The sequence below is a fragment of the Apium graveolens genome, chromosome 10, assembly GCF_009905375.1.
Source record: "Apium graveolens cultivar Ventura chromosome 10, ASM990537v1, whole genome shotgun sequence".
Taxonomy (NCBI): Eukaryota; Viridiplantae; Streptophyta; class Magnoliopsida; order Apiales; family Apiaceae; genus Apium; species Apium graveolens.
In genome coordinates, this window is record NC_133656.1 from 206,666,803 (window position 1) to 206,694,787 (window position 27,985).

Here is a 27,985-nt window from a genome sequence, read left to right on the forward strand (position 1 = left end):
TTATTTACTGCCTAAAGATGTAAGGCCAAGTAGACCAAATACTATGCTAACAATTCCTCCTGGGCTGGAACAGAGAAACAGGGAAGAAGCAGATAAACCGGTTTCAGTTACTCAAAATTCTAGAGAGCATATAAATTATAATCCCATTTATAAAAAAAATATAACATTTCTAAATCATGAGTAATCAGATTTAAATAACATTTTTTTTGTTAATTATTGCATGTAATTAGCCAAGCTATCATGATATAAACTGTGGCACATAATTTATTAGAATATACATAATTCATTAGCATGCTATTTTTAATATTTAACCTTAATTTTAAAAAGGTGGTTGTATTTTTTCATATTTTATAAAGGTAAAAGGGTAACCAGCATCCATTTTTAAGTTTATTTTTTACTTTAATATTTTACCTAAAGTATAATTTTTTATTAGATCATAGATAATCTGATTTTAATATATTAACATGATTCTAATGTATGGAAGTCTTGATTAATAAAAATTTAAGGCCTTTTTAGTGTTGTATATAAGCCATACCATCCTGACATGAAATATGTTTTATAATTTAATACGAAAATACATTTCAACGTATGAAATAAGGATTACAACAAATAAAACGTAATTTAAAATACAAATTAGATGAAAATGTAATATGAGCTGAATTATCAATTTAGTCTGATAAATTAAATCGACTGTAATTTAAATGAAAATACTATTATATATATATATATTTATTTAAAGTTTAATTATAATCACATTAATTGTTATTAAATTTATATTTAAAATAATTTATTTAATTACGGATTTCTTCTGATTGAATTTAGGGAGTGATTATACATGGGATAATTAGCACGTCCTATAGGACCTATACAAGCACACTCCCTCTATTTATAATTTCAGGACTATATAAATAAACAACACAGAAGCACATTGGCCATTGGTGAAGGTATTCTTGATCCAAAGTTCCTCAAAAAGTGATAATATTTAAACATCCGAAAGACATAAAGGGGGAAGAGAATGGAGAGAGATGGTGAAATGAAGCTATCAAAATTTAGGAGGACTTGTGTTTTATTGAACCAGTCAAAGATGTACTATAAACAAAACCGGAGCAGAGGCTAAAGAACTGCCACAATAGATATTTTTTCATTTTTAAAGAGGTCAATGGCCATTGGTGAAGGTGTTCTTGATCCATAGTTCCTCAAAGAAGGAGCGGCCCAAGGAGTGCGAGCTTGCATATAGGATTTAGCCACATCCACATGTGAGAGCTTGTTGACCTGGGCAAGTTGCATCAAGGCATCAACTTTAAATGCTTCTCACAAACCAAATCGTCACCAGAATAATAATGACAGTAAAAATACACATAAAAGAACTGTGGAGTCTACTTGACAACAATACTAACACGCACACACATATACATATCAACCAACAACAAGATACTGCAAACATTCCAAGGAAGCTGCTTGTTGTTATATAGCAATTGTAGCTTCAGAGTTACCGACATGCTGCATTGGATCATAGCCAAAATCAGAGTCCATTATCAGATGAAACCTGGAACCTGAGCCTGTTTTCTTTTCTTCAAACCAATATTTTGCTCCTATGGCCGCTTTACCGCATTGATCAGGAGCATCTGCAATATGAAAGATGTGAGAATATCTAGGAACAATATTCTGGAAACATGTTATACACTTTGTTGTTTATATTCTCACAAGTCCAAGAAGCAATACCATCAACATAACTTCTTCTGGGTGCCTCCATTAAACCAGCACCATGTCCCTCTTCCATAGTAGACTTAATAATCTCTATTAGTTTGTCAGGCTCTCCTCTGATCAAAGATTTTAAAAGTACAATAATTTGATTAATCATTAAAAGATCAGAAAGCTACCAATGACACAAGGGCAGCATTGGGAATATGCTAGACCAAAGATCTTTAGTATAAGGTGCAAGAGGAATGGTGCAAATCAAATCAATTCGTGTATATAGATGTGCACCCTTTAGCTAATTTTATTGCCTAGCAAATCTGAGCTCAACTAAGACAACGCACAGTTTTATATCCTCGAAGTTTTAAGTGGAAGCTTGGATGAGCGGAGAGGTGTAATAGTTAAGTGCTAATAAGCCACCATATTAGTCACATTCATTTATTTCACCTAACCTTCTCTCCAAGGCTTGGTGTGCTCTCTCAAACCTTAGTGTAGGATACATAGATTCAAGGAAATTCACATTTAGACCTTTACATTTCTTACATTTATCATTGCGAATAATAAGGCCAGCCCCTTATGGAAACACAAACTATATTACGCCAAAATGCCATATGATTGCATAAAAAATCATGTGTGCAAAAGAATAACCGGCAACCAATCATGCGCCTATAAAAAACGAACAACTGATTTCTGGAAAAATTATTTTTTTGAGTCCTGAATGCCACTGCCAACCAAAACGCATTGGATATGGCTTAAAGTGAATGGAAGGCTAAAAAATAACATAATATTAAAAATTTAACGCTAGTAAATTTGCCAATCCTGATAAATTTCCAGTTTGAGAACACATGAAATGAGGTGTTCAATAAGTTTACAGGGGTTGATAGCTTCACAAGTTCAGTATACAAAGAAATATCATAGTAAGGGAAGTAGCCACTCACAATTTACAATCACGATGGGAAGTAAACAAAGAATCAGAACAAAGCTTTCTAAAGAACTACGAGAACGCTGAAATAAGGGTAAAGATGCATAAAAGTCCTACCACTACCAGAGGATGAAACTGTGCACACTTATTTGTAACATGGTAGTATGAAGTACATTAATAAGAAAGTTTAGAAAAGGTTAGCAAGGTATGTCTTAATGAGATAAATGTAAGGTAGGCGACAAGTTCAGGAACAAACACTCAGAATATATAATATACAGAAACTGCTAAATATTAAACAACATTATAAATCTGCTAAAAAAAGAGCAGAAAGACCTAGAACTATACTGTATGCATCATTTTGCAGCAGAAGGGGAATAAATGATAAGGGGCCAAAATATTCAATTTAAATAGGCCAACACAATTTCCAAGGAAGTACTAAAATTCGAAAACAAATAAAAATATTACAAGCAAACCAGTCTTTATCATTGAATTAGTGGAGCATTAAAAGGTTCAATCCATCACAATACTAAAACAAAGAGGTGCGAGCAGCTATTAATTGGAAAAGGAAAAGCAGTTTTTTTTTTAAATGTTAGCTCCTCGCAGCAAGCATAGTGGGACCTGGGCTAAGGGGAGCCATTGTTGCCTTCCTCGGAAGCTTGAGAAGCTTCAATAACAGTGGACAACTTCCTCTTACGTTCACTGCCACCGATTGGTGTAGAGCTAGTGGAAGAGCCCTCAAGATTAGAAGAAGCCTGCAACATATGACAGTTAGAAACACTGGAAGTTGTTGGAACTGCATATAATTGTGGTTTAAGTAAGAAGGTAACGACAGACTGACCTGTGCTTGATCCTTCTTTTCATAAGCAACTTCCAGATCTTCAATTGGTGTGAAAACCGTTGATACACCATAGTCTTGCAGGCCTTCAATCAGATTATACTTGTTCAATTTCATCTTGTACATAAATTCTTTGCTCACAAGGGCTTGCAGCTCCAGGGGTATAGAAGTATCTCCTTCTGGCATTTTATTAATCAGTTTCTTGGCTGAGACGTCAAGTAATCGTTCGGCAGTAGAGTTCAGTAAAACAACAGTTGTAGTTCCGGTGTGATCCTCGACCTGAAGATTAATACAAAACCTGAAAGGGAGAGGAGGGCCACACACTTAGCACTATAAAAAATATCTGCCATTTAAGTCTAAAATTGTAGTATTTGGATGTACAAATGCATAAATGAATTCTTATGTCTATATTTAAGGTCTTTATATTAAAAGAAAGAGTGAGACAAAATATTGGTTAAATATTTAATTTCTTAACACTAAAAATGTGGTGCAATTAAGAACCCATGGAATGCGTAGATTATTGACACAACATAAACAAAATAATTAAGCTGTCAAACCTCATGCTACTTACATGGCCAGAGGTAACTCAATTGGTTTCTTGCAATTATTGCAGATATAGACCCCATCCCGGAGAGTGCCCCTCTTCACGCATGACTTGCACGATATATAATACCATCCAAAGCGATTGTTGATAGCAGTTATGGTGGCCTTTAAGGTCACTACTTCAACCTGCCACAATTTAAGGTTAAAAAGCTCTTGTAAGAACATGGTACATCTCATTCTAATTAATGCAGACTGATGTTAGATTGTTTGGCACATACCTGTAGTTCACCAGCACATGTAGCCCCGACCAGGGATTCAACAGTCATCTGATTAATGAACATTGCCTCTTCAGGGGTAACTTGGCAAAACTGTGCCCTTTGATAGTCACGACTTTTGGGGGTAAGGCCGAGAACCTCTCCCTTATGGAAGAGACATGATCAACTTTTGGGTTCACATAAATTTTTCTAGCGCTTATTGTAGCAAAGGTTAGAGCACCTGCGCATCTTAGTAAGGCTTTACAACTGCTCTATAACTATTGAGAAATTTAACATAAAATGCAAAAGAAACTTTTTTTGTGAGCTGACCATGCATTTTTACTACTTAGGAACAGAGTTCTTACGCTGATAGGTCTTGACTGTGACAGAGGAGACCACAATAACATACGGCGCATTATCCCCAGTATATAATGCGGGATCAAACTGCTCACCCAGTTTACCCCACAGGGTGACAGTGCTGGTGACAGAGCTAGTATAATAATAAGGAGTTAAACATGTCAGGATGATTAATTGAAAATAATAAAATTTGTGATTTGCAAGCGCTACTTACTACTCTGTGAAAATTCTAATATCCCTTTTTTGAATCCAGCTCCGACAACTTCAACCTCACCATAACCGCAAAAACACCCCACAATGTCTGCAATAAGAAAAAGGTATTAATTACAGTATGGTTTGTGTATCAGCAACATGGGTATTTCAATAAAATGAGTTACAATGAAGCCAATGCAGAATTTTATTGGAATATTCCTTATCTTTGCATTTTTAAAAAAATGAAATCTAAGTTTCAGCTTAAATAGTTAAATTAAGTATGATGATCTAATTTAAATTTTAAAAATACAAACTTCAAAACTAAATCCATTTAAATAGACCCTATATTGAAATAGTTCCATATTTTTTGAACTTTAGCACAACTCTATATTCTGCTAGGATGCTTCCAATATAACATAAGAACTAAAGTACATGTAGCATATCATGAGCTACACTAAGCTACATTTAAGCTGGATGAATCCACCTTTTCAAGGTTGGTAAGTGAGTTAGGTATCCTTAATTATTCTTAAATCTATATGAGATAATTTTCAAGTTGATACGCAGCCAGAAATTTAATTGATTTTTCAATCTTGGATGAAATTTTGGCTAAGTCAAAATTTACATCTCGACGGATGATCTTTATCCGTCGAGTTTGATCATCCGTCGGTATACTATTTGCCAATAAAAATCAATTATTTTTTTGAAATATTTTATGACTTGACGGATAACAGTCTATCCTCATTCGTCGAATTGTCTTAATCTCAGCCATTAATTCCCTGAACATTATCCATCGAGTATACTTATAGTTTGTAAGCATAACACGACGGATAATGGGTGGAATTTTTTCAGTTTAATTTTAAACGGCTATTTTAGGTAATTTTAATTGGTTACTTTATTTTACTTTATTATTTTTAGCAGTTATTTTTGAGAGAGTATAAAAGCTTATTTCATTTTAATTGCTTTTCTTTTATCATTCTCAAATCAACTGCTCAAATTTCTTTCTCTTTCAAAGCACTTACTCTTTCTCTTCAAGCTCTCATTCTCTAATAATGGCGCCCGTTGTCAAGATTATGTCTCAAACTGGGTTTATTTATGAGAAGAACAATTTCACTGCACTAGTAAACAAGGGCATTCTGCAATCTGGTGACTATCACAAGATGATGGACTTTGTGAAGAATTGCAAGCTTAGCTATGCCATGCTGGAATCACCCACAATCTTTTGTGAAGTTGTTGAAGAGATGTGGACCACTGCTACATACAACTCAACAGATAAGACCATCACTCTAACCATTAAAGGTAAATAATTATGTATCAACAGTGATGTTATAAAAGCATGTTTCAAGATTCCTAATAACACTAAGACCTCACCACACACTGACACTGATATAATCAATATGCTTAATTCCATGAACTATGCTCTTTCTACTTTTAAGTTAAGTGACATTAGGAGATTGGGTCTTAGGAAGGAATAAAGTTTTGTGTGTGATGTAGTGACAAATTTATTTTCGGGTAAAGTTAGTAATTTTGATTCAGTCAATATCTCCATGCTTAACATGCTCTACATGCTAGTTACAGATAAGTTCTATAATTTCAGTGACCTTGTTTTGTTTGAGTTGGGTTTCAAACTAGGAGAGTTAAATAAGAGAGGTAAGAATGTGTATTATGCTAGATTCTTTATGATGTTAGCTAACCATCTCTCTGAGGGTATTGTGCTTGAGAACCCTAACAACAAATTAGATTGTTGGGTTCAAGAGAGAAGGCTCATTGCAAATTTGAACAGGGCCAATCATCACAAGGAGGTGCCACTGTTCTATTTCCCTGTAATGGAAGCACCTCAGGTAGGTGAGGTAAGTTCATCTATTCCTACCACTATTCCAACCTCATTAATTTATTTGAGTTCTAGTGTGGCTATGGCAACTGTGTCAATGACCCAACAGTTGCCTACCCAAGCTACCAAACCTGCAAATATTTCAAAATCCAAATCAACGAAAGCCCCCTCTGGTATCTCTCAAAAGATGCCAGTTGCAAAATCCACCAAAACCAAAGAGGGGAGTGTGCAGGTGGGTAAGACAGGTGAGGGAAGGGGTGAACATAAAAGAAACCCTAAGGATAAGGATGGAAAGTTGAGTGTTTTCCAGTCTAGCCACACTGCAGTTTCCCAACAAAATGCAGTGCTTAAAAAGGATAAAAGCTCATTTCTAGCTGCATCCTCCCAAAAGGATGTAGTTATTGAACAAAGCTCTCAAGCAAGAGCACATGCCAAGAGGGTTAGGGACACAAGCTCACCCCAAACTTATGCCAGAAAGAAGAAATCTAAAACCCTTGGGGATGCACAGGGTACACACACTGTGCAAACTGGTGCTAAAGACACAGTCACTGCACCTTCACAAATTCAGTTTGATGTGACTCCAATAAATGTGGAGTCACAGCCAAAATCTCTAGTAATAAAAGCACCTCAAACACCAAACTCACCCACAAACTCACTGGATGTGGATACGATAAACACATCAATTCTTGATTCCCCTTCTTTAACTTTGTCGGGGAAGCCAAAATCTAGTGCAAGTGAGCATCATCTTTTAGATGATTGATAAGTGGATTTTATATCCACTTGGAATGCTTTATTACAAGCTTATATTGGTGTTTTGGACTCAAGTTGTTGGTATTTTGATGTATTTTTGTGTTATTGCATTTCAGGTATCAGTTAAATGAAGAAAAGAGCTTTTAAAGGAAATATGATGAAAAGTGATCAGAATTGGAATCCAAGGCCATTGTCAAGTTGTAGAGAATCTCAATAGCTTCGCGTGGGCAGTTGAATCGCCTAATTCTGACGAGTAGAACTCAAGTTATGGTCAAAACAAGATTCATCAGAATATTTTTCCAGTCAGTAGCTGAGCGCCCGCTCAGCAGAGCTGAGCGCCCGCTCAGGAGAGCTGAGCGGCCGCTCAGGGCGCGGCTGATCGCTGATTTCGCTGAAAAAGCCTTTTTTGAGTAGAATTTGACGATTTTAAGGGTCCAGGTCCACTAGGGGCGTATATATACTTAAAAAAAGGGTTTTCATCATCCAGGAAGATTGGGATACCAAGGAGAAGACCTAGAAGCACAGAACAACTCCGAAAAAGAAGATCTTGTTTTCAACTTGTGATTCTTTGAATTAGTTGTAACTTTGGATGCTCGTTTTCGTTCTTGTTGAACCTAGATCTCGTTTATTCGTACTTTGATTATTATTTAGTTTATTAAGACCTTGTTTATACCATGCTTTCATTGGAACCCATGGTGACGATGAGTTCGATTATGGGCTAATCGTTATCATGGGATTCTAGCGGATTTACTTATGGATTTCAATAGTTAATTGTTTCGATATCTTGGTGTGTGGTGATTGATTGATATCCTAGTATGGTTGTGCTTATTCGTCTTATGTGAGTAGCTATCATATAAGATAACGTGTTAATCTCTATTGAAGCGACAGTGAATATAGAGGTTTAGAACTTGCCATGCTAGCATAGGTTCATGTATTTGTTATATATGATTCGTAGGTAACTCTAACCGTTTTACTTGCCCTATGTAATCAAGATAGATAACTTGTTCTTAAACCGTTATGTTGTCAAATTCTATAGACATATAGGGTCTCAATATAATTGGTGCCTATTTAGCTTCTATCTCTTTTGTGGATGTCTGGTAGAATGGTACTCGTGCAATGAAAGTTGGCGTTTATCAGTTTCGTGTTATCTGATTAGTGTCATCACCATCACATGCTAAGGTTAAGAACAATAAGGCTATTGAATGAAGTATTTAATGAAGTTAGGATCCCATGTTTGTCATATATAGTAATTCAACTTCAATTCTCTTAGTTAATGTTATTTAGTATAATCTCTTAGTTTAATAAAAACCCAATTTGTTATTTGTCTTAGCATTGAGCGATAACCATACATTGTTGTATAGGTGCATAAATTGAACTTAACCTAAACCAGTCTCTGTGGGAACGAATCTGATTTATATCTTATACTACAAAAACTTGTTAGGGCGAAAACACGTACTAATATTCACGCAAGTATACGCGTTCGCAAGTAGTATAAGATATAAATCAGATTCGTTCCCACAGAGACTGGTTTAGGTTAAGTTCAATTTATGCACCTATGCAACAATGTATGGTTATCGCTCAATGCTAAGACAAATAACAAATTGGGTTTTTATTAAACTAAGAGATTATACTAAATAACATTAACTAAGAGAATTGAAGTTGAATTACTATATATGACAAACATGGGATCCTAACTTCATTAAATACTTCATTCAATAGCCTTATTGTTCTTAACCTTAGCATGTGATGGTGATGACACTAATCAGATAACACGAAACTGATAAACGCCAACTTTCATTGCACGAGTATCATTCTACCAGACATCCACAAAAGAGATAGAAGCTGAATAGGCACCAATTATATTGAGACCCTATATGTCTATAGAATTTGACAACATAACGGTTTAAGAACAAGTTATCTATCTTGATTACATAGGGCAAGTAAAATGGTTAGAGTTACCTACGAATCATATATAACAAATACATGAACCTATACTAGCATGGCAAGTTCTAAACCTCTATATTCACTGTCGCTTTAATAGAGATTAACACGCTATCTTATATGCTAGCTACTCACATAAGACGAATAAGCACAACCATACTAGGATATCAATCAATCACCACACACCAAGATATCGAAACAATTAACTATTGAAATCCATAAGTAAATCCGCTAGAATCCCATGACAACGATTAGCCCATAATCGAACTCATCGTCACCATGGGTTCTAATGAAAGCATGGTATAAACAAGGTCTTAATAAACTAAATAATAATCAAAGTACGAATAAACGAGATCTAGGTTCAACAAGAACGAAAACGAGCATCCAAAGTTACAACTAATTCAAAGAATCACAAGTTGAAAATAAGATCTTCTTTTTCGGAGTTGTTCTGTGCTTCTAGGTCTTCTCCTTGGTATCCCAATCTTCCCGGATGATGAAAACCCTTTTTTTTAAGTATATATACGCCCCTAGTGGACCTGGACCCTTAAAATCGTCAAATTCTACTCAAAAAAGGCTTTTACAGCGAAATCAGCGACCAACCGTGCCCTGAGCGGCCGCTCAGCTCTCCTGAGCGGGCGCTCAGCTCTCTGAGCGGGCGCTCAGCTCTGCTGAGCGGGCGCTCAGCTACTGATTGGGAAAAATATTCTGATGAATCTTGTTTTGGCCATAACTTGATTTCTACTCGTCAGAATTAGGCGATTCAACTGCCCACGCGAAGCTATTGAGATTCTCTACAACTTGACAATGGCCTTGGCTTCCAATTCTGATCACTTTTAATCATATTTCCTTTAAAAGCTCTTTTCTTCATTTAACTGATACCTGAAATGCATTAACACAAAAACACATCAAAATACCAACAACTTGAGTCCAAAACACCAATTTAAGCTTGTAATAAAGCATTCCAAGTGGATATAAAATCCACTTATCATACCCCCAAACTTGAATCGATGCTTGTCCTCAAGCATAAACAGACTCAAAACTACAAAACAAACCTAATACATGAATGCAACTATGTGAATGCAACTAAATGATAATGCAATCGATCCCCTCAGAATAACCATAACCAAATGAATAAGCCAATGCCTCTAAGAATGCAATAACTTGAAACAGAGTTTGAATAAATCCCACAAACCAACTCACAAACCAGAAACGTGCTTGTGTGGATGCTTAACAGATATACTCTCAATACTAGATCAATAACCCTAACTTATCTATCATTGAAACAATCAAAAGTTTATAAACAGAATAGATAATAAACGCATTATGACTCACAACACCTCCTTTCTACTAGAGTTATACAAGGATTCACACTATTATTGAACACATAGCAAAGATGCTTATTTAACCGTGCAATGAATGAGGTCCCAAAAGACTTATGCAATAATACCCATGTAGCGAGCGTTAGGTTAGTGGATCCCAGACTATAAAAGCCTTAGGTCACTAGGCACAAAGTCCCCTAAAACTTAATAACTCAAGTATTAAAGAGCTCACTCTTGATCAATTATGAATAAACACATACTTTTTTCTTTCTTTTTTTTCTTTTTTTTTCTCTTTTCTTTTTTTTTTCAATAATTTGTGAATGAGTGTGTTTCGCTCCATCTCATTCAACCCTAGACTACTCATAAAAATATGAGCCGGCTACTAGCCATTTGACACCTAGCCTTACAACAACTAGCAATGAAATCCAAGTTTTTCTCCAGATAAAAAGAATCAGTGTTTTTACGTCACTACGAGAAGATCACAAATTCTAAATATAACCAAGTGATTAAATCTCAACAACAAACAAGTATGATCATGATCTAGATCAAAAGCAACCCTATAAGACTTTGTGAAAATATTTGTTTCTGGCATGCAAATCAATTCATTAGGACTTAAACATCCCTCTATTCGTCATCACCACACTGAAATCAACATCAACTTATCAAATATCATAGTTCATCTTAAGGGATCATGCTAAATATGCATGAAAATGCACTATATGAAATTACATAAAAACAAACAAATATGTCCTAAATGAACAATCATACAAAAATATGAATGAACTACAACTAAACATGCAACATGAATCTATATGAATCTATATGGACACACACTACTAATCCTTACATTATCACCCCCAAACTTAAAATTTTCAATGTCCTCATTGAAGGTAATAATAAGGATTTCAGGCATACCTAGTCGTCGGAAAGATCACCCTCTTCGGGTGGAGGATCAGGTGGCCAATCAACCTCGCCACCAGTGTCTCGAACAACAGTACTGAAAGCATGTGTCAAATCTGCAGCAAAATGACGGTGAATGTCGTGCATGGCCTCCATACGCCTAGTTACTCGCCTGTACTGCTCATCACCAACACCAGTCCTATCAACTATACGCACTAATATTTGACATATAGGGTCTCAATATAATTGGTGCCTATTCAGCTTCTATCTCTTTTGTGGATGTCTGGTAGAATGGTACTCGTGCAATGAAAGTTGGCGTTTATCAGTTTCGTGTTATCTGATTAGTGTCATCACCATCACATGCTAAGGTTAAGAACAATAAGGCTATTGAATGAAGTATTTAATGAAGTTAGGATCCCATGTTTGTCATATATAGTAATTCAACTTCAATTCTTTTAGTTAATGTTATTTAGTATAATCTCTTAGTTTAATAAAAACCCAATTTGTTATTTGTCTTAGCATTGAGCGATAACCATACATTGTTGTATAGGTGCATAAATTGAACTTAACCTAAACCAGTCTCTGTGGGAACGAATCTGATTTATATCTTATACTACAAAAACTTGTTAGGGCGAAAACACGCGCTAATATTCACGCAAGTATACGCGTTCGCAAGTAGTATAAGATATAAATCAGATTCGTTCCCACAGAGACTGGTTTAGGTTAAGTTCAATTTATGCACCTATGCAACAATGTATGGTTATCGCTCAATGCTAAGACAAATAACAAATTGGGTTTTTATTAAACTAAGAGATTATACTAAATAACATTAACTAAGAGAATTGAAGTTGAATTACTATATATGACAAACATGGGATCCTAACTTCATTAAATACTTCATTCAATAGCCTTATTGTTCTTAACCTTAGCATGTGATGGTGATGACACTAATCAGATAACACGAAACTGATAAATGCCAACTTTCATTGCACGAGTACCATTCTACCAGACATCCACAAAAGAGATAGAAGCTGAATAGGCACCAATTATATTGAGACCCTATATGTCTATAGAATTTGACAACATAATGGTTTAAGAACAAGTTATCTATCTTGATTACATAGGGCAAGTAAAACGGTTAGAGTTACCTACGAATCATATATAATAAATACATGAACCTATGCTAGCATGGCAAGTTCTAAACCTCTATATTCACTGTCGCTTCAATAGAGATTAACACGCTATCTTATATGCTAGCTACTCACATAAGACGAATAAGCACAACCATACTAGAATATTATCTTATACTACTTGCGAACGCGTATACTTGCGTGAATATTAGCGCGTGTTTTCGCCCTAACAAGTTTTTGGCGCCGCTGCCGGGGACTCGGTGTTAATTTTTAGTTTATGTGCTTGTCATCAGTGGTCGTTAAAGTTCACTGACTCGGATTCTTTTACTTTCACGGTTTATTTGTTTGTGTTTCAGGTACTCATTACAATGGGAGATCCAGCAGCACGAACGAAAGCCTTGATGGATTTTTCTCAACCCAAGATCAATGACATTCAATCTAGCATTGTCCGGCCAGCTATCACAGCTAATACCTTTGAGATCAAGCCTGGCATAATTCAATGGGTACAGACTTCAGTCCAGTTTGGGGGTTCTCCAACGGAAGATCCCAATACACACATTAGGGATTTCATTGAAATATGCGACACCTTCAAGTTCAACGGTGTTTCTGAAGATGCTGTGAAGCTGAGACTGTTCACATTCTCTCTGAAGGACAAGGCTAAGAGCTGGTTACACTCTCTACCAGCTGGTTCGATTACTACTTGGGAAGATCTTGCTCAGAAGTTTCTTACTAAATTCTTCCCTATGGCGAAGACAGCTGCACTTAGGAATGCTATTACTCAATTTGCGCAGCAAATGGGAGAATCGCTAAGTGAAGCTTGGGAGTGCTACAAGGAGATGCTTAGGAAGTGTCCTCATCATGGAATTCCTGATTGGATGATTATCACTTGTTTTTACAATGGGTTGGGAGTACAGTCCAGACCCATGCTCGATGCAGCATCAGGCGGAGCATTATGGGCAAAGAGCTATAAGGAAGCTTATGATCTAATTGAACTGATGGCTGCTAATGAATATCAGTATCCAACCCAGAGATATCCACAGGGCAAGGTAGCAGGAGTTCTTAAAGTGGATACAGCTACAGCTATCACTGCTCAACTAAAGGCGTTGTCTATGAAGATCGATTCTCTGGCTAACTATGGTGTTAAGCAGATAATTAGTGTTTGTGAGCTGTGTGCAGGTCCGCATGCGACAGAACAATGCGCTATATCTAGCGACTCAGCTCAGTTTGTGAGCAACTTTCAGAGATTGCAGCAACCAGTTCCAGACACTTATCATCTTGACAACTGGAATCATCCTAACTTCAGCTTGAGCAACAATCAGAATGCGATGCAACAGCCATTCCAGCAGTTTGCAAATAAGCTATTTAACCCTCCTGGTTTTCAGAAACAATTTACACCAAGACAACAACTCCAACTTCAACAACAAACTAATGATGCAGGTCTATCTTCGAATGAAAAATATGAATTGGAGGAGTTGAGGCTTATGTACAAAAACCAGGCTCTTATATGCCAAAGCCAAGCTGTTTCTATCCAGAATCTGGAGAACCAAATAGGGCAAATTGCTAATGCTTTAGTTGAATCGACCACCATGAACGCTTCCTAGTGATACAGAAACAAATCCAGGCAAGAGGGAAGTTGAAGAACATGTGAACGCCATCACCTTAAGGTCTGAAAAGGTCGCAAGCCCCCAAGTTCAGCAAGACGAAGAGCCAGAAAAATCTCAAGATTCAGAAAATGCAGTTGTGGCTGAAGAAGATGTGCAGAAGGAAGTAGAGGTGGAACCAAGGAAGACTACTGTGGAACACACTCCTCCTGAGGGTAATACAGGGGAGAAACAGATTTATCCTCCACCTCCTTTTCCTAAAAGGTTGCAGAAGAAAAAGCTGGATAAGCAGTTTGAGAAGTTTCTGGAGGTGTTCAAGAAACTTCATATCAACATACCTTTTGCTGAAGCACTTGAACAGATGCCTAGCTATGCGAGGTTTATGAAAGGTATTCTCTCTCGGAAAGTGAAGCTCGATGACTTAGAGACCGTTGCTCTCACGGAGGAATGCAGTGTTGTGCTGCAACAGAAGTTGCCTCTGAAGCTTAAAGATCCTGGAAGCTTCACTATTCCTCGCACCATCGGAAACTTGTCATTCGACAAGTGTTTATGTGATTTAGGAGCTAGCATCAATCTGACGCCCTTATCTATCTTCAAGAAGCTTGGTCTGCCTGATCCGAAACCAACATACATGTCATTGCAACTAGCTGACCGTTCCATCGCTTATCCACGAGGTATAGTGGAGGATGTCTTGGTCAAGGTGGATAAACTCTTCTTCCCTGCTGACTTTGTAATTCTTGATTTCGAGGAAGATAAGAAGATTCCCATCATCTGGGGAAGACCATTCTTGGCTACAGGCCGAACTATGATTGATGTGAAAAAAGGAGAGCTTACGATGAAGGTTCACGATCAAAAGGTTTTGAATGCACCTCTGTGGAAGAGGAAGTTGGATGTGCCATTCGATTCTCTTGGGTTAGCAGAGCTGAAAATTTCTCAGGATCGTCTCGAGTCGTCTATTGAAGATGCTCCTACACTTGACCTCAACCCACTACCAAATCACTTGAGTTATTCATTCTTAGGTGCACCCCCTGACAAGGGGTTGGGATATATCTTTGATGATGTAGAGGGTAGTCGAACGGATCCTCCAGTGCCTATAGAGGGTTCTTCTCATGTGCAGCAGGTAGTTTATAGGACCGGTGTTGGTGACGAGCAGTACAGGCGAGTAATTAGGCGTATGGAGGCCATGCACGACATTCACCGTCAGTTTACTGAAGATTTGACACACACTTTCGATACTATTTTCCGAGACACTAGTGGCGAGGTTGATTGGCCACCTGATCCTCCACCCGAAGAGGGTGATCTTTCCGACGACTAGGTATGCCTGAAATCCTTATTATTACCTTCAATGAGGACATTGAAAATTTTAAGTTTGGGGGTGATAATGTAAGGATTAGTAGTGTGTGTCCATATAGATTCATATAGATTTATGTTGCATGTTTAGTTGTAGTTCATTCATATTTTTGCATAATTGTTCATTTAGGACATATTTGTTTGTTTTTATGTAATTTCATATAGTTACATTTGCATACATATTTAGCATGATCCCTTAAGATGAACTATGATATTGGATAAGTTGATGTTGATTTGAGTGTGGTGATGAGGAATAGAGGGATGTTTAAGTCTTAATGAATTGATTTGCATGCCAGAAATAAATATTTTCACAAAGTCTTATAGGGTTGCTTTTGATCTAGATCATGATCATACTTGTTTGTTGTTGAGATTTAATCACTTGGTTATATTTAGAATTTATGATATTCTCGTAATGACGTAAAAACACTGATTTTTTTTTATCTGGAGAAAAACTTGGATTTCATTGCTAGTTGTTGTAAGGCTAGGTGTCAAATGGCTAGTAGCCGGCTCATATTTTTATGAGTAGTCTAGGGTTGAATGAGATGGAGCGAAACGCACTCATTCAGAAATTGTTGAAAAAAAAAAGAAAAGAGAAAAAAAAAGAAAGAAAAAAAGTATGTGTTTATGCATAATTGATCAAGAGTGTGCTCTTTAATACTCGAGTTATTAAGTTCTAGGGGACTTTGTGCCTAGTGACCTAAGGCTTTTATAGTCTGGGATCCGCTAACCTAACGCTCGCTACATGGGTATTATTGTATAAGTCTTTTGGGACCTCGTTCATTGTACGATCAAATAAGCATCTTTGTTATGTGTTCAATAATAGTGTGAATCCTTGTATAACTCTAGTAGAAAGGAGGTGTTGTGAGTCATAATGCGTTTATTGTCTATTCTGTTTATAAATTTTTGATTGTTTCAATGATAGATAAGTTAGGGTTATTGATCTAGTATCGAGAGTATATCTGTTAAGCATCCACACACGCACGTTTCTGGTTTGTGAGTTGGTTTGTGGGATTTATTCGAACTCTGTTTCAAGTTATTGCATTCTTGGAGGCATTGGTTTATTCATTTGGTTATGGTTATTCTGAGGGGATCGATTGCATTATCATTTAGTTGCATTCACATAGTTGCATTCATGCATTAGGTTTGTTTTGTAGTTTTGAGTTTGTTTATGCTTGAGGACAAGTATCGATTCAAGTTTGGGGGTGTGATAAGTGGATTTTATATCCACTTGGAATGCTTTATTACAAGCTTAAATTGGTGTTTTGGACTCAAGTTGTTGGTATTTTGATGTGTTTTTGTGTTATTGCATTTCAGGTATCAGTTAAATGAAGAAAAGAGCTTTTAAAGGAAATATGATGAAAAGTGATCAGAATTGGAAGCCAAGGCCATTGTCAAGTTGTAGAGAATCTCAATAGCTTCGCGTGGGCAGTTGAATCGCCTAATTCTGACGAGTAGAACTCAAGTTATGGTCAAAACAAGATTCATCAGAATATTTTTCCAGTCAGTAGCTGAGCGCCCGCTCAGCAGAGCTGAGCGCCCGCTCAGAGAGCTTAGCGCCCACTCAGGAGAGCTGAGCGGCCGCTCAGGGCGCGGCTGATCGCTGATTTCGCTGAAAAAGCCTTTTTTGTGTAGAATTTGACGATTTTAAGGGTCCAGGTCCACTAGGGGCGTATATATACTTAAAAAAAAGGGTTTTCATCATCCGGGAAGATTGGGATACCAAGGAGAAGACCTAGAAGCACAGAACAACTCCGAAAAAGAATATCTTATTTTCAACTTGTGATTCTTTGAATTAGTTGTAACTTTGGATGCTCGTTTTCGTTCTTGTTGAACCTAGATCTCGTTTATTCGTACTTTGATTATTATTTAGTTTATTAAGACCTTGTTTATACCATGCTTTCATTGGAACCCATGGTGACGATGAGTTCGATTATGGGCTAATCGTTGTCATGGGATTCTAGCAGATTTACTTATGTATTTCAATAGTTAATTGTTTCGATATCTTGGTGTGTGGTGATTGATTGATATCCTAGTATGTTGTGCTTATTCGTCTTATGTGAGTAGCTAGCATATAAGATAGCGTGTTAATCTCTATTGAAGCGACCGTGAATATAAAGGTTTAGAACTTGTCATGCTAGCATAGGTTCATGTATTTGTTATATATGATTCGTAGGTAACTCTAACCGTTTTACTTGCCCTATGTAATCAAGATAGATAACTTGTTCTTAAACCGTTATGTTGTCAAATTCTATAGACATATAGGGTCTCAATATAATTGGTGCCTATTCAGCTTCTATCTCTTTTGTGGATGTCTGGTAGAATGGTACTCGTGCAATGAAAGTTGGCGTTTATCAGTTTCGTGTTATTTGATTAGTGTCATCACCATCACATGCTAAGGTTAAGAACAATAAGGCTATTGAATGAAGTATTTAATGAAGTTAGGATCCCATGTTTGTCATATATAGTAATTCAACTTCAATTCTCTTAGTTAATGTTATTTAGTATAATCTCTTAGTTTAATAAAAACCCAATTTGTTATTTGTCTTAGCATTGAGCGATAACCATACATTGTTGCATAGGTGCATAAATTGAACTTAACCTAAACCAGTCTCTGTGGGAACGAATCTGATTTATATCTTATACTACTTGCGAACGCGTATACTTGCGTGAATATTAGCGCGTGTTTTCGCCCTAACAATGATTTGTTGGCTCACTTGCCCATTCTTTCAGGAACTGTTGAATCATCTGTGCCCAAAATATCTTCAATCAGCATAGAGTCCACAATAGTTTCCATTCCTAGTTCATTTATTTCTACTCTCTCGATGGATATTGCTCATCCGCCGAGTAGTGATTGTATCCCGATGGATAAACTTAACAACAGTTATCTGTCGGATAGCAAAACCACTCACCCGATGGATATCACTCATCCTTCGAGTATCTCTGCACAACTTTAAATTCATTTATTTCAAGTGTAGAAGAATTAGTGGTGGTGCAGTCACTATTAGGATTGAGAGAGAAGAGTGTTTTGAGTGAGAGTCTGGGTTGCTCCCAGGAAAAAGGAGAGGAAATGAGTGAAATTATGCAATCCATTTCTTCAGGTTTGGCAAAAGAAAGTGAGAGGAGTCCCACCTTAGAAGGTGAAGGTGAGGGTGTGAGGGTGGGGAGTCAGGGTGAGACCCTGATGCAACAAAAGAGAGAAAACGAGAGAAATGCTGGTACTGGAGCTATAAGGATGGATGTCATTGCTAGTGAGTCAATGAATGTCCAGGATGCAGACATGGAGGGACTATCTCAGCAACCTAAAGTTGTTATAGATTCCACCTCCCTTGATGCTGAGGCATTTACTCACCCTGTTCCAGCTTATCAACTTCTAGCTGAACAGGGCAATGACAATGCAGAAAGGATGATCAATCTGGTGCATACCACATAGTCTATGATAAGAGCTAAGGATGCCATCACAGCTTTGCCCTCTACAGCTGGTGATGTGGATTATGAGACTTGTGGCTCAGCTGATTTCTTTGGTGATGAAAGTGGGGATAGTGAAGATGAAGCAATGGACATAGGGGGAGAAGCAGGTTCCAGTTCAAGATCAGGTATGCCATCATGGGCATTTTCAAAGCACTGTGATGAGCACTACTTCAAGACAACCCTAATCTAACTAATCAATCAGACAAATACTGCTCTTCAAACCACTTCAAATGCCAGCACCAAGAAGCTCCTTCAGGCACATCTAGCCTCTCTGCAACTTCAACAAATTCAAGGCTTCCAACATACTAGGGATGTAAACACCATCAAGGGTGATATTGAGGAGATGAAGAAGGCCATTTCAGACAAGATGGATTTTAAGCTTCCAGAAGCTACAATGCTTGACATCAAGAGGCAATTAAGGAAAAATTCTGATCTTGCAACCAAGATAGATGCCTTGGATACAAGAATGTCAGCCCTGGAAGCATCTTTAACAGCCATTCATCTTCATCAAGCCCAACAGACAGATTTACTTCAAAAACTGGTGGCTGCTCAAACCCCCTCCTCTACTCAACTTGATGATAACAAAAAGGGGGAGAAAGGACCAAGTGAGGGGGAGAAGCTTCAAATTCAAATCAGTAAAGTAATTGTGCCTTCAATTACTATCTCAAAGCCACCAGTTATAGACAGTATAGATCTGATAAATGTAGCAGCAGCCAACATCAGAGCAGCTGAAGTGAAGCAGTTGAAGCCAATCAACTGGGAGAAGATTGATGAGGATATACAAAAGAAGTTTGGACTAGTCAAGGAGCCAGTAAAGTCAGCCATCCATCACTCTCAAGTCAACCAATTTTTTGTGAATGAGATGAGCATGAACTATCTGGAAAGGGGACAGTCATCCTGCATCAAATCTCCAAAGGCTAAAATAATTCTGAAACCAAGGGTAAACTATCCAAAATCATCATTGAAGAACCCTTTGGATACTGTGTATGAGACACCCAAGCCTGGTGAAAAGAAGCTTCTGTCAAGGTCAATTGCTTTCTACAAATATCCAGCTGATTCAGCTTTGAAAAAGAGAATTGCTAAAGTTTTCAGGAATGGGAAAGAAATTTGTGTAGTGGCTGGACACCCTCAATTTCTAGAAGCAAATAGAGAAGAAAAGGCCAGATTAAAGCAGGAAAAGAAGCAAGCTCCTCTAGATGCTAAAAAGGCTAAATAAAAAAAGAGCAAATTATTATCTTGGCCAAGCTACATGCTGTAAATTCATTACAACAAATTCCTGCCCAGCCATCTGAAATCATTGAATCTCAAGATCCAAAGAAGCAAGTTGAACAACAGAAGAAGTCTCCAAGAATCAAGGAATTAACTAAAAGAACCAAAGAAAACTGGACATTGTTGATAAGGAATTGGAGAATCAGTTTCCCAAGAAATCCACTCCAACTACAACTCAAGCATCAAAACTCTCTGTGGTATTTGAAGATATCAAGGTGGTGGATCCTTACAGGAACATTCATGGTGAACCTATTGTGCCTAAGGATGAGCCAATAGAATGGGAGAACATACCAATTCCTGAATTCAATCTGCCAATCCTTAGCAAGCCAAAGAGAACAAAGTCAAGAGCATTCAAGAAAGTGAAGTTATCACCTCTCAAATCCAAATCTCTAGTCAAAGCTCAATCTAAAGTCAATAAAGGAGATTATATGTACTTGTGTGACATCAAGGAGTTTTCTGATCTAAACCTCCATCTAGATGAACTAGATGAAGTGAGAGGAATTGATGCATACAGAAACTTACCTGAAAGGTTAGTGTTCAAGTACAAGGGAGGAAAGGAGATTCAGTGGCCACTTCACAGGATCGAAAGCCAAGTTGTACTGATTAAGGTTTACTCATTTTTCAAGAAGAACTTTGGGTTCAATGTTACTGCAAGAAGATTGCACTGAAGAAGATTGAAGAACTAAGGAGTGTTAGAGCTAAAGATGCACTCCCAAAGACTCTAATCATCCCTTATAGAGGGAGAAGAGTGCATCTAAGGCCCTACTGGCTGATGGAGTTCATGGATGACAAAGGAGTGAGAAGATTTTTTAAATTAGAAGACCAATTGAGCATCTCTAGCAATGAGACTCTCTTGGAAATGTAAGAAAAGCTAAATCTCTTAGAATCTGATGAACTGGAGTTCCACAGGAAGCTCCAAATTCAGATTGAAGAAAATAACAGAAAGCTTGGAAAGAGATCCAGACCTTCAAGGAACTAGATAAATCTGCTTAGGCTAGAGGAGCATCTTGAAAATGACTGTGAGCAAAATTTTGTATATTTTGTTAATTGAAGCACTTTTCAGTATTATCTACTTTCTTTTAAAGTTGTATTTTTAGGGTGTTTTGTTATCATCAAGTATCTATTAATTTATGGCTACAATTCCAGTAGACATAAATTGGGGGAGATTGTTGTGTATATGTTGTGTACTTGATGATTTCATGAACAAAATACCTTGGTAGATTTTACTTAGTGAAAATGTAGCACTCGACGGATAAGGATTATAGTCCCGATGGATAACTCATTTTAGTCCCGACAGATAATGACTTATTATCCATCGAGTGATTAGCTTATGTAACTATAAGTCTGTAGCACATTTCTACATACACATTATTTAGAATCTGTATTAGTACCTAAGTCATGTTGACTGTAACTAGATATGCAGAATAGGTTGATTAATTGTACATATATGATGTCTTGTAATTCTGCATAAATGAAATGGAGTCAAGTGCCTGATTAATACCCGACAGATAAACAACAATGAATTCGACGGATGATCAACAACCCGACGAATGATCATTAACTCAACGGATGATCATAAACCCGACGGATAAAGAATTCAAATATCTGTTGACAGTGACAACACAGTCACATGCGTCGAGTGTATGCAAATGGAATGTGGTAGCCTATTCAACTGGGTTTTCGAGAATAAAGAAGCATTACCATTTCCATGCTATTATGAAGATATTCAAAGATGCTGGAATAGAGTAATGAAGTAGCATTGTATTAGACTTGATAATTTTTATTTTATTATTCTGTCTTATTACTTTGTAATCTTGGTGATATATAAACCAAGAAGCACCAATAGAATAGTAACTAAGGAACTAAGCAACCAAGAGAGAAACATTTGTAAGCTGTATACTTAGCATTTCTCTCATTCTTAGTTGTTATCATTTTGTAAGCAGCTGTGAGTTTTTTGCACACAGAGTTCTCTCAATATATATTATATATCTCTGGTGGAATCATTCAAATCCATCAGAAAGTTTTTAAAGACACTTGTTTTTAATTACTTGTGTTTTGATTCATTTCAAGTAACTATTCCGCATTCTGCTAATTAATTCACACTTATATATATTTGAGTTAGAACATTTTTATTCAAGAAAAAGTTTCAAGAATTCCATTCAACCCCCCTTCTGTAATTCTTGTTACATTGTTAAGGGACTAACAAAGAGCACGCCACATGTCCCAACAAACCATATTTTAACAAATCCTTCATTTTAGTATTTTCAAGATAGATTTAAATCACTACTTTGTTGCTGAACATCTAGTCCCACGGTATCTAAGAGTAATTCTTCCGAAAGCAATGAAGATTTTTTATTGATAGTTCCTCTTCTTGCTTTATCTTCCCGCCTGCATAATGTACAAAGATTACGTTCTTTGAGTAATTGCTATGTAGTGTTGACGGAGGAATCTGGTAACAACAGAGATTGAGGTTTTCTCGCTGAAAGTAAGATCTATGACGGTGGTTCTTTGCCGGAAAATCAAGCGGTGTGTGGTGGTTTGGGGTTATTTTAGGCTGAGATTGATCAGAGTAAGTAGTGGCTGCCTTATCAGCTCTCAACTTCTTACCCCTCTCAATGTGACTACGTACCCTTTATATAGGGATCAAGTCTGACGTAGTTCTTGGGGAACAAGAAATCTAATGGGATTAGACTTCTTATTCCTAGGCCCAATAGAAACCCATCCAGAGTCCATCTTCCACTAGCTTTAGGAATGTCCAACTATGAGGCCCAACCGCGAAGGCCCAAGGCTCGTCTGTAATCGTAAGACTTCACGGATAGTGCATCTCCCTGCGCAAGGATAACACCCCGCTACAGCTATCTCCCTTGATTTACGAACGCAGGTATAGCCACGGTTCACCCCAAATGTCAAACGCGTCCCTGTCCCCCGAATGAGGATAACCCACCAAATAACATGACAGATGATCCCAAGCTCTTGGGTGCAAAGTGCAGGATGACTCCAAAGTTCTCCAACGAGGACACCCGTTGAATACAAGAACATAGTTCCTAAAGCACACACCAAAGTTAACCCAGCATCCCCAACGAGGACACCCGTTGAATACAGGAGGAGGCCTTCAATCATCAGGCATACCCCTAGAGGCCTTCATGCTTTTCATGGGCATCCCCCTCATTGATCATCTCAAGGAGGGAATTCTTCAAAGAGTACCTGCAACAAATACGTTAGTAAAAATAATCTCCACTGCTCCTTTCCATGCATGTTTTGTCCTGAGGTCACCCTTGAGAATGTATTGACCAAACACAAGACGCGTCCTAAGACCCTGGGTACGTCCTCACCTTTATGAAGCCTGTATTGTTTCCTCAACAACCGCCTCTCACAGCATTCCACACTGACATGACGCGTCCTAAGCAGGACATGCGCGTCCTCCAGCTTCTGTTAGGGCGAAAATACGCGCTAATATTCACGCAAGTATACGCGTTCGCAAGTAGTATAAGATATAAATCTGATTCGTTCCCACAGAGACTGGTTTAGGTTAAGTTCAAATTATGCACCTATGCAACAATGTATGGTTATCGCTCAATGTTAAGACAAATAAAAAATTGGGTTTTTATTAAACTAAGAGATTATATTAAATAACATTAACTAAGAGAATTGAGGTTGAATTACTATATATGACAAACATGGGATTCTAACTTCATTACTACTTCATTCCAAGTCATTGTTCTTAACCTTAGCATGTGATGGTGATGACACTAATCAGATAAAATGAAACTAGTAAATGCCAACTTTCGTTGTACGAATATCCTATTACCAAGCATCCACAAAAGAGATAGAAGTTGAATAGACACCAATTATGCTTAGTCCTTATATGTCTATAAGAATTGAAAACATAACGGTTTAATGCGCAAGTTATCTATCGTGATTACATAGGGCAAGTAAGATGGTTAAAATTACCTACGAATCATGCATAACAGATATATGAACCTATGCTAGAATGGCAAGTTCTAAACCTCTATATTCACTGTCGCTTCAATAGAGATTAACACGCTATCTTATATGTTAGCTACGCACATAAGACGAATAAGCACAACCAATACCAGGATATCAATCAATCACCACACACTAAGGTATCGGAACAAATTAACTAAAGAATTTCATAGTAAATCCGCTAGAATCCCATGATCACGATTAGCCCATAATAGAACTCATCGTCACCATGGGTTCATATGAAAGCATGATAATAACATAACGATATAAGGCTGAAAAATACTTAATAAATAATGAAGTACGTCACAAGAGTATTAAGGTTCAAAGCATAAAGAAAACTAGCATCCACTGTTACAACGAATTAAAAGAATCACGAGATAAAATAATGCTTCCTCTTCTTCATTGTTGCGTGCTAAAACGGTCTTCTCAATCTTCTTGCCTTTGCTCCTGTTTTTTAGAAAACGTCTTCCCATAAGGTTTATATAAGAGTCCAGGAGTCACCGCGCCAATAGAAGCCCAAACAGAATTGAAAACAAACAAACCAGAATCTGAAATTCCGCATGCACGCGGTCGCATGCTCCTAGCGCGCGGTCGCATGCTACCCTTCTGGAAAATTCTTCAATTTGCTCCTGTTTATGCTGATTTCTTTGCTCATCACCCCTAGACTAATTCCAAACACTTCCTTAAGCTTTATTTGATGAAAACTACCTATCTAAGCAAGTTATACCCTGAAATGCAAAAACACTAGAAAATGCGTTAAATACACAAAATACTTGAGTCCAAGACACCAATTCAAGTTGTTATGAGATGCTCTAAGTGGTATAAAATGCCACTTATCAGCTTCCATTGCCAAAAGACCACAATTGCCCGATACTTTCACCATGGTGGACGCGTCCACAATGCCTGGGCGCGTTCTGCCCTAATCATGTACCTTCAAGCTTTCTTATCATAAAGCCATCCTCTACAAAACACACTCTCAAAGTTGGGCGCGTCCTGTATGCCTTGACGCGTCCTCACCTTCTACAACGCAATACCGAGTTTGACCGTAATTAGTCCATGTTTGACCCGCATCAATCAAATGCCAAATTTTGGGTATAACAAATACCCCTCAAATTCCATTTGCAGTTGAAAAAAAATTGGAATTTTACTTAAAACCATAAGCAAAATTTGGATTGACCCATTTGTAATACATGAGGACGGGCGTCCTGTTTCCTGAACGCGTCAAACCTTTAGACATTCAATATCGACCGTTGCATGACAGCTGGTGTACACGTCATCATCCTTCTCTCTATAGATATCCTAAAACACTACCCCATCAATATTTTACTTTCTCTCAACAACCGCCATCGCCACCCTTTCAAGCAGGAGTCTTAAAGTTCAGAAATCCGGCGATTTATCTGGCAATTTCTCGATTTTCTCAGCTTAATCAAATCCCCAACTCACAAGGTACGTGAATCTTTCATTGTTTCTTAATTTCATCGATCAAATCATCCGTAATAGGCAAAAAACCGTTCGTATACTTCGCCTACCCATGAACTGTTCTTCCTCTCTTTTCATTGTATGTATATGTGTATCTATCCGTAAATAGGCCATATTTTGCCTCTTTGATCTTGAACTAAATATTTTTAGGGTTTAAATGAATTTCCCCCAAATTGATTATAGTCGATCAGAATTCCACTGCATTTTTGCTAGTTTAGGACGCGTCTACCATGTAGGGCGCGCCTTAGTGCTTGTTTATCGCATAGATTAAGGATACGCGACCATGCCAGGACGCGTCACACTCTTATGACGCGCCTTACTAATGAATTTCTTCCTTCCACTTTCTTTATTACTATTATTATTATTTCTTTTGCAAAATTGGACGCGTTCTCAAAATTTTCTTCCTTCTTGTTTCAGCTGGTGGACGCGTCTTCATCTTCTCCTTTCCACCCGTTCAAGGTTCTCAACAAACACCTTGTGATTTCTTCCCCATCTTATATTTCTTTCACACCTGAGCTCCCTGAACTTCATAGGACAAATTCCTTTCTTGGAGCAAAAATACGCGTCTTTGAACTCCTCAAATCAAAAAACCTCAATAATGTCAGATTCCAGTTCCGATTCTATGGATCATGTCCCCATAAGCTCTAGAATGAAAAATAAAGGATTAAAACAAAAAAGAACTCCAATTCTTAATACTAGGTCAGCCATCGAAGATTGGTCTGATGATGAAATTGTCCCCACAACCAGCCAACAGTCCTCACGCGTGATTGTTTCGGATGAGGATGCGTCTCCCGCTCAGGACGCGTAACCCTCTCAGGATGCGTCCCCTCTTAGCTTGAGTGAATTTGAGAAGAGGGATCCTGACCCTGAAAAATATCTTGTGTCCCCTCAGAGATCCGATTCTCCCCTAGAACATTGGGAACCTTCAGATGTCGAAGTTGATTTTGACTGGACAGAACTTGATCCCTAACAGAATCAGAGAAAAATGCTCGGAGGAAAAAAAAGAACAAGCTAGCTTGCGTAGCTCTTGACTCCACTGTAACTGACTTGGAGATCCAGTGGTGCATGAAATACTACGATATGGAGGGCATCTGGGCACGCACTCTTCAAAAAATGAGGCCACACATCTTTAATATTGGAAATCAAAGGATCACCAGAATGGTGCTTACACCAAAATTGATTTCCTTAGGCGTGGGCGCACCCTTACACCCGTTCATCAAGTAGATTCTGAGATGGTATGACGTGGCCCTTGTACAAATATCTCCTAACTCTTACAAACTTTTTTGGGCTTTGTATATGATGTATCATAATCTCGGACTGGGCGCGCCCTTCATAAAAGAATTCAGCTTTATCTATAGTATCAGAAAATCCATCCCAGGCTATCACTTCCTTGTGGTCAACAAATGGCTGAATAATAAAGGATTTAACGAGGGGAAGATCAGCCATGAACGAGATTGGAAGGAGCCGTTCTTCTATATTTTTGACGTGAAACAAGCCCATGTTCATTTTAACCTTGAGCCAAGTAAGTTTTACCTTATGGACGCGTCCTATACTCATGACGTGTTTTCTTCTTTTTTCACACTTCGTTGTATTATTTACTTTCCTTTTCTTTTCTTCTAGACAAAAAAAACCCAAAGAGAACTAAAAGGAAAAAAGAAGAAGAGAGCAGATAAAGTCTTAAAATATGCAGAGGAGCATTTTAATCTCAAGGATATGATCACATAAGACAACCTCAAACTAGTGGGCGCATTGTCCCCCCATGTTGGTTTTTTCTGCAAATTCCGCGAGTTTCATAATGGCAAACCTGTCCTCACAACCTCAGAAAAAGCCAGGGGCCTTAGTGCTGCAGAAGTGGTTGAGATTGACATCAGTAAGAAATTTGGCTTAGAACAAGGTAAGTATATGTGAGAAAGGACGCGTCAACTGTCTTTGGACGCGTCCAAAGCTACAGAATTAGCTTCTCATTTGAAAAGTACCAACTCACCAAAATTCTTAGAACGCGTCATATTTCAGTGACGCATCATGCATATGTTTGTCATTCCTTTTACACGCATAACTTAATCTGATTCGTAGACGTTTCCCACATCCTTATTTTTTGGATTTGGACGCGCCTTAGTCCTAGGACGCGTCTTCTTATTGGGACTTATGTTATTTGTCTGTCACTTATA

The 27,985-nt window shown here is 37.7% G+C and overlaps 1 protein-coding gene and 1 non-coding gene across 2 annotated transcripts; both read right to left on the reverse strand.

The window, feature by feature from the left end:
- Nucleotides 1-1,034: 1,034 nt before the first annotated feature.
- Nucleotides 1,035-27,685, reverse strand: LOC141691720 (uncharacterized). The gene is made up of 8 exons (XM_074496478.1): nucleotides 27,622-27,685; nucleotides 4,821-4,907; nucleotides 4,615-4,739; nucleotides 4,274-4,414; nucleotides 4,024-4,181; nucleotides 3,456-3,750; nucleotides 1,723-3,369; nucleotides 1,035-1,625 (listed from the first exon to the last, which is right to left on the reverse strand). The coding sequence occupies exons 1-7, from the start codon at nucleotides 27,683-27,685 to the stop codon at nucleotides 3,241-3,243; spliced, it is 999 nt and encodes a 332-aa protein (XP_074352579.1). The 3' UTR covers nucleotides 1,035-1,625; nucleotides 1,723-3,240.
- Nucleotides 13,425-13,531, reverse strand: LOC141694614 (small nucleolar RNA R71). The gene has a single exon (XR_012563903.1). It is a non-coding gene; the product is annotated as a small nucleolar RNA R71 (small nucleolar RNA).
- Nucleotides 27,686-27,985: the final 300 nt, after the last annotated feature.

What these genes read in the sequence shown, in the direction of transcription:
- LOC141691720 (XM_074496478.1), bottom strand. Translation starts at nt 27,685, where the DNA reads ATGTCAATCTCAACCACTTCTGCAGCACTAAGGCCCCTGGCTTTTTCT. An exon ending in ATTGAGTTACCTCTGGCCAT is followed by an intron (nt 3,751 to 4,023) that starts GTAAGTAGCATG and finishes TCTCCCTTTCAG; the next exon opens with GTTTTGTATTAATCTTCAGG. An exon ending in AAAAGAAGGATCAAGCACAG is followed by an intron (nt 3,370 to 3,455) that starts GTCAGTCTGTCG and finishes CATATGTTGCAG; the next exon opens with GCTTCTTCTAATCTTGAGGG.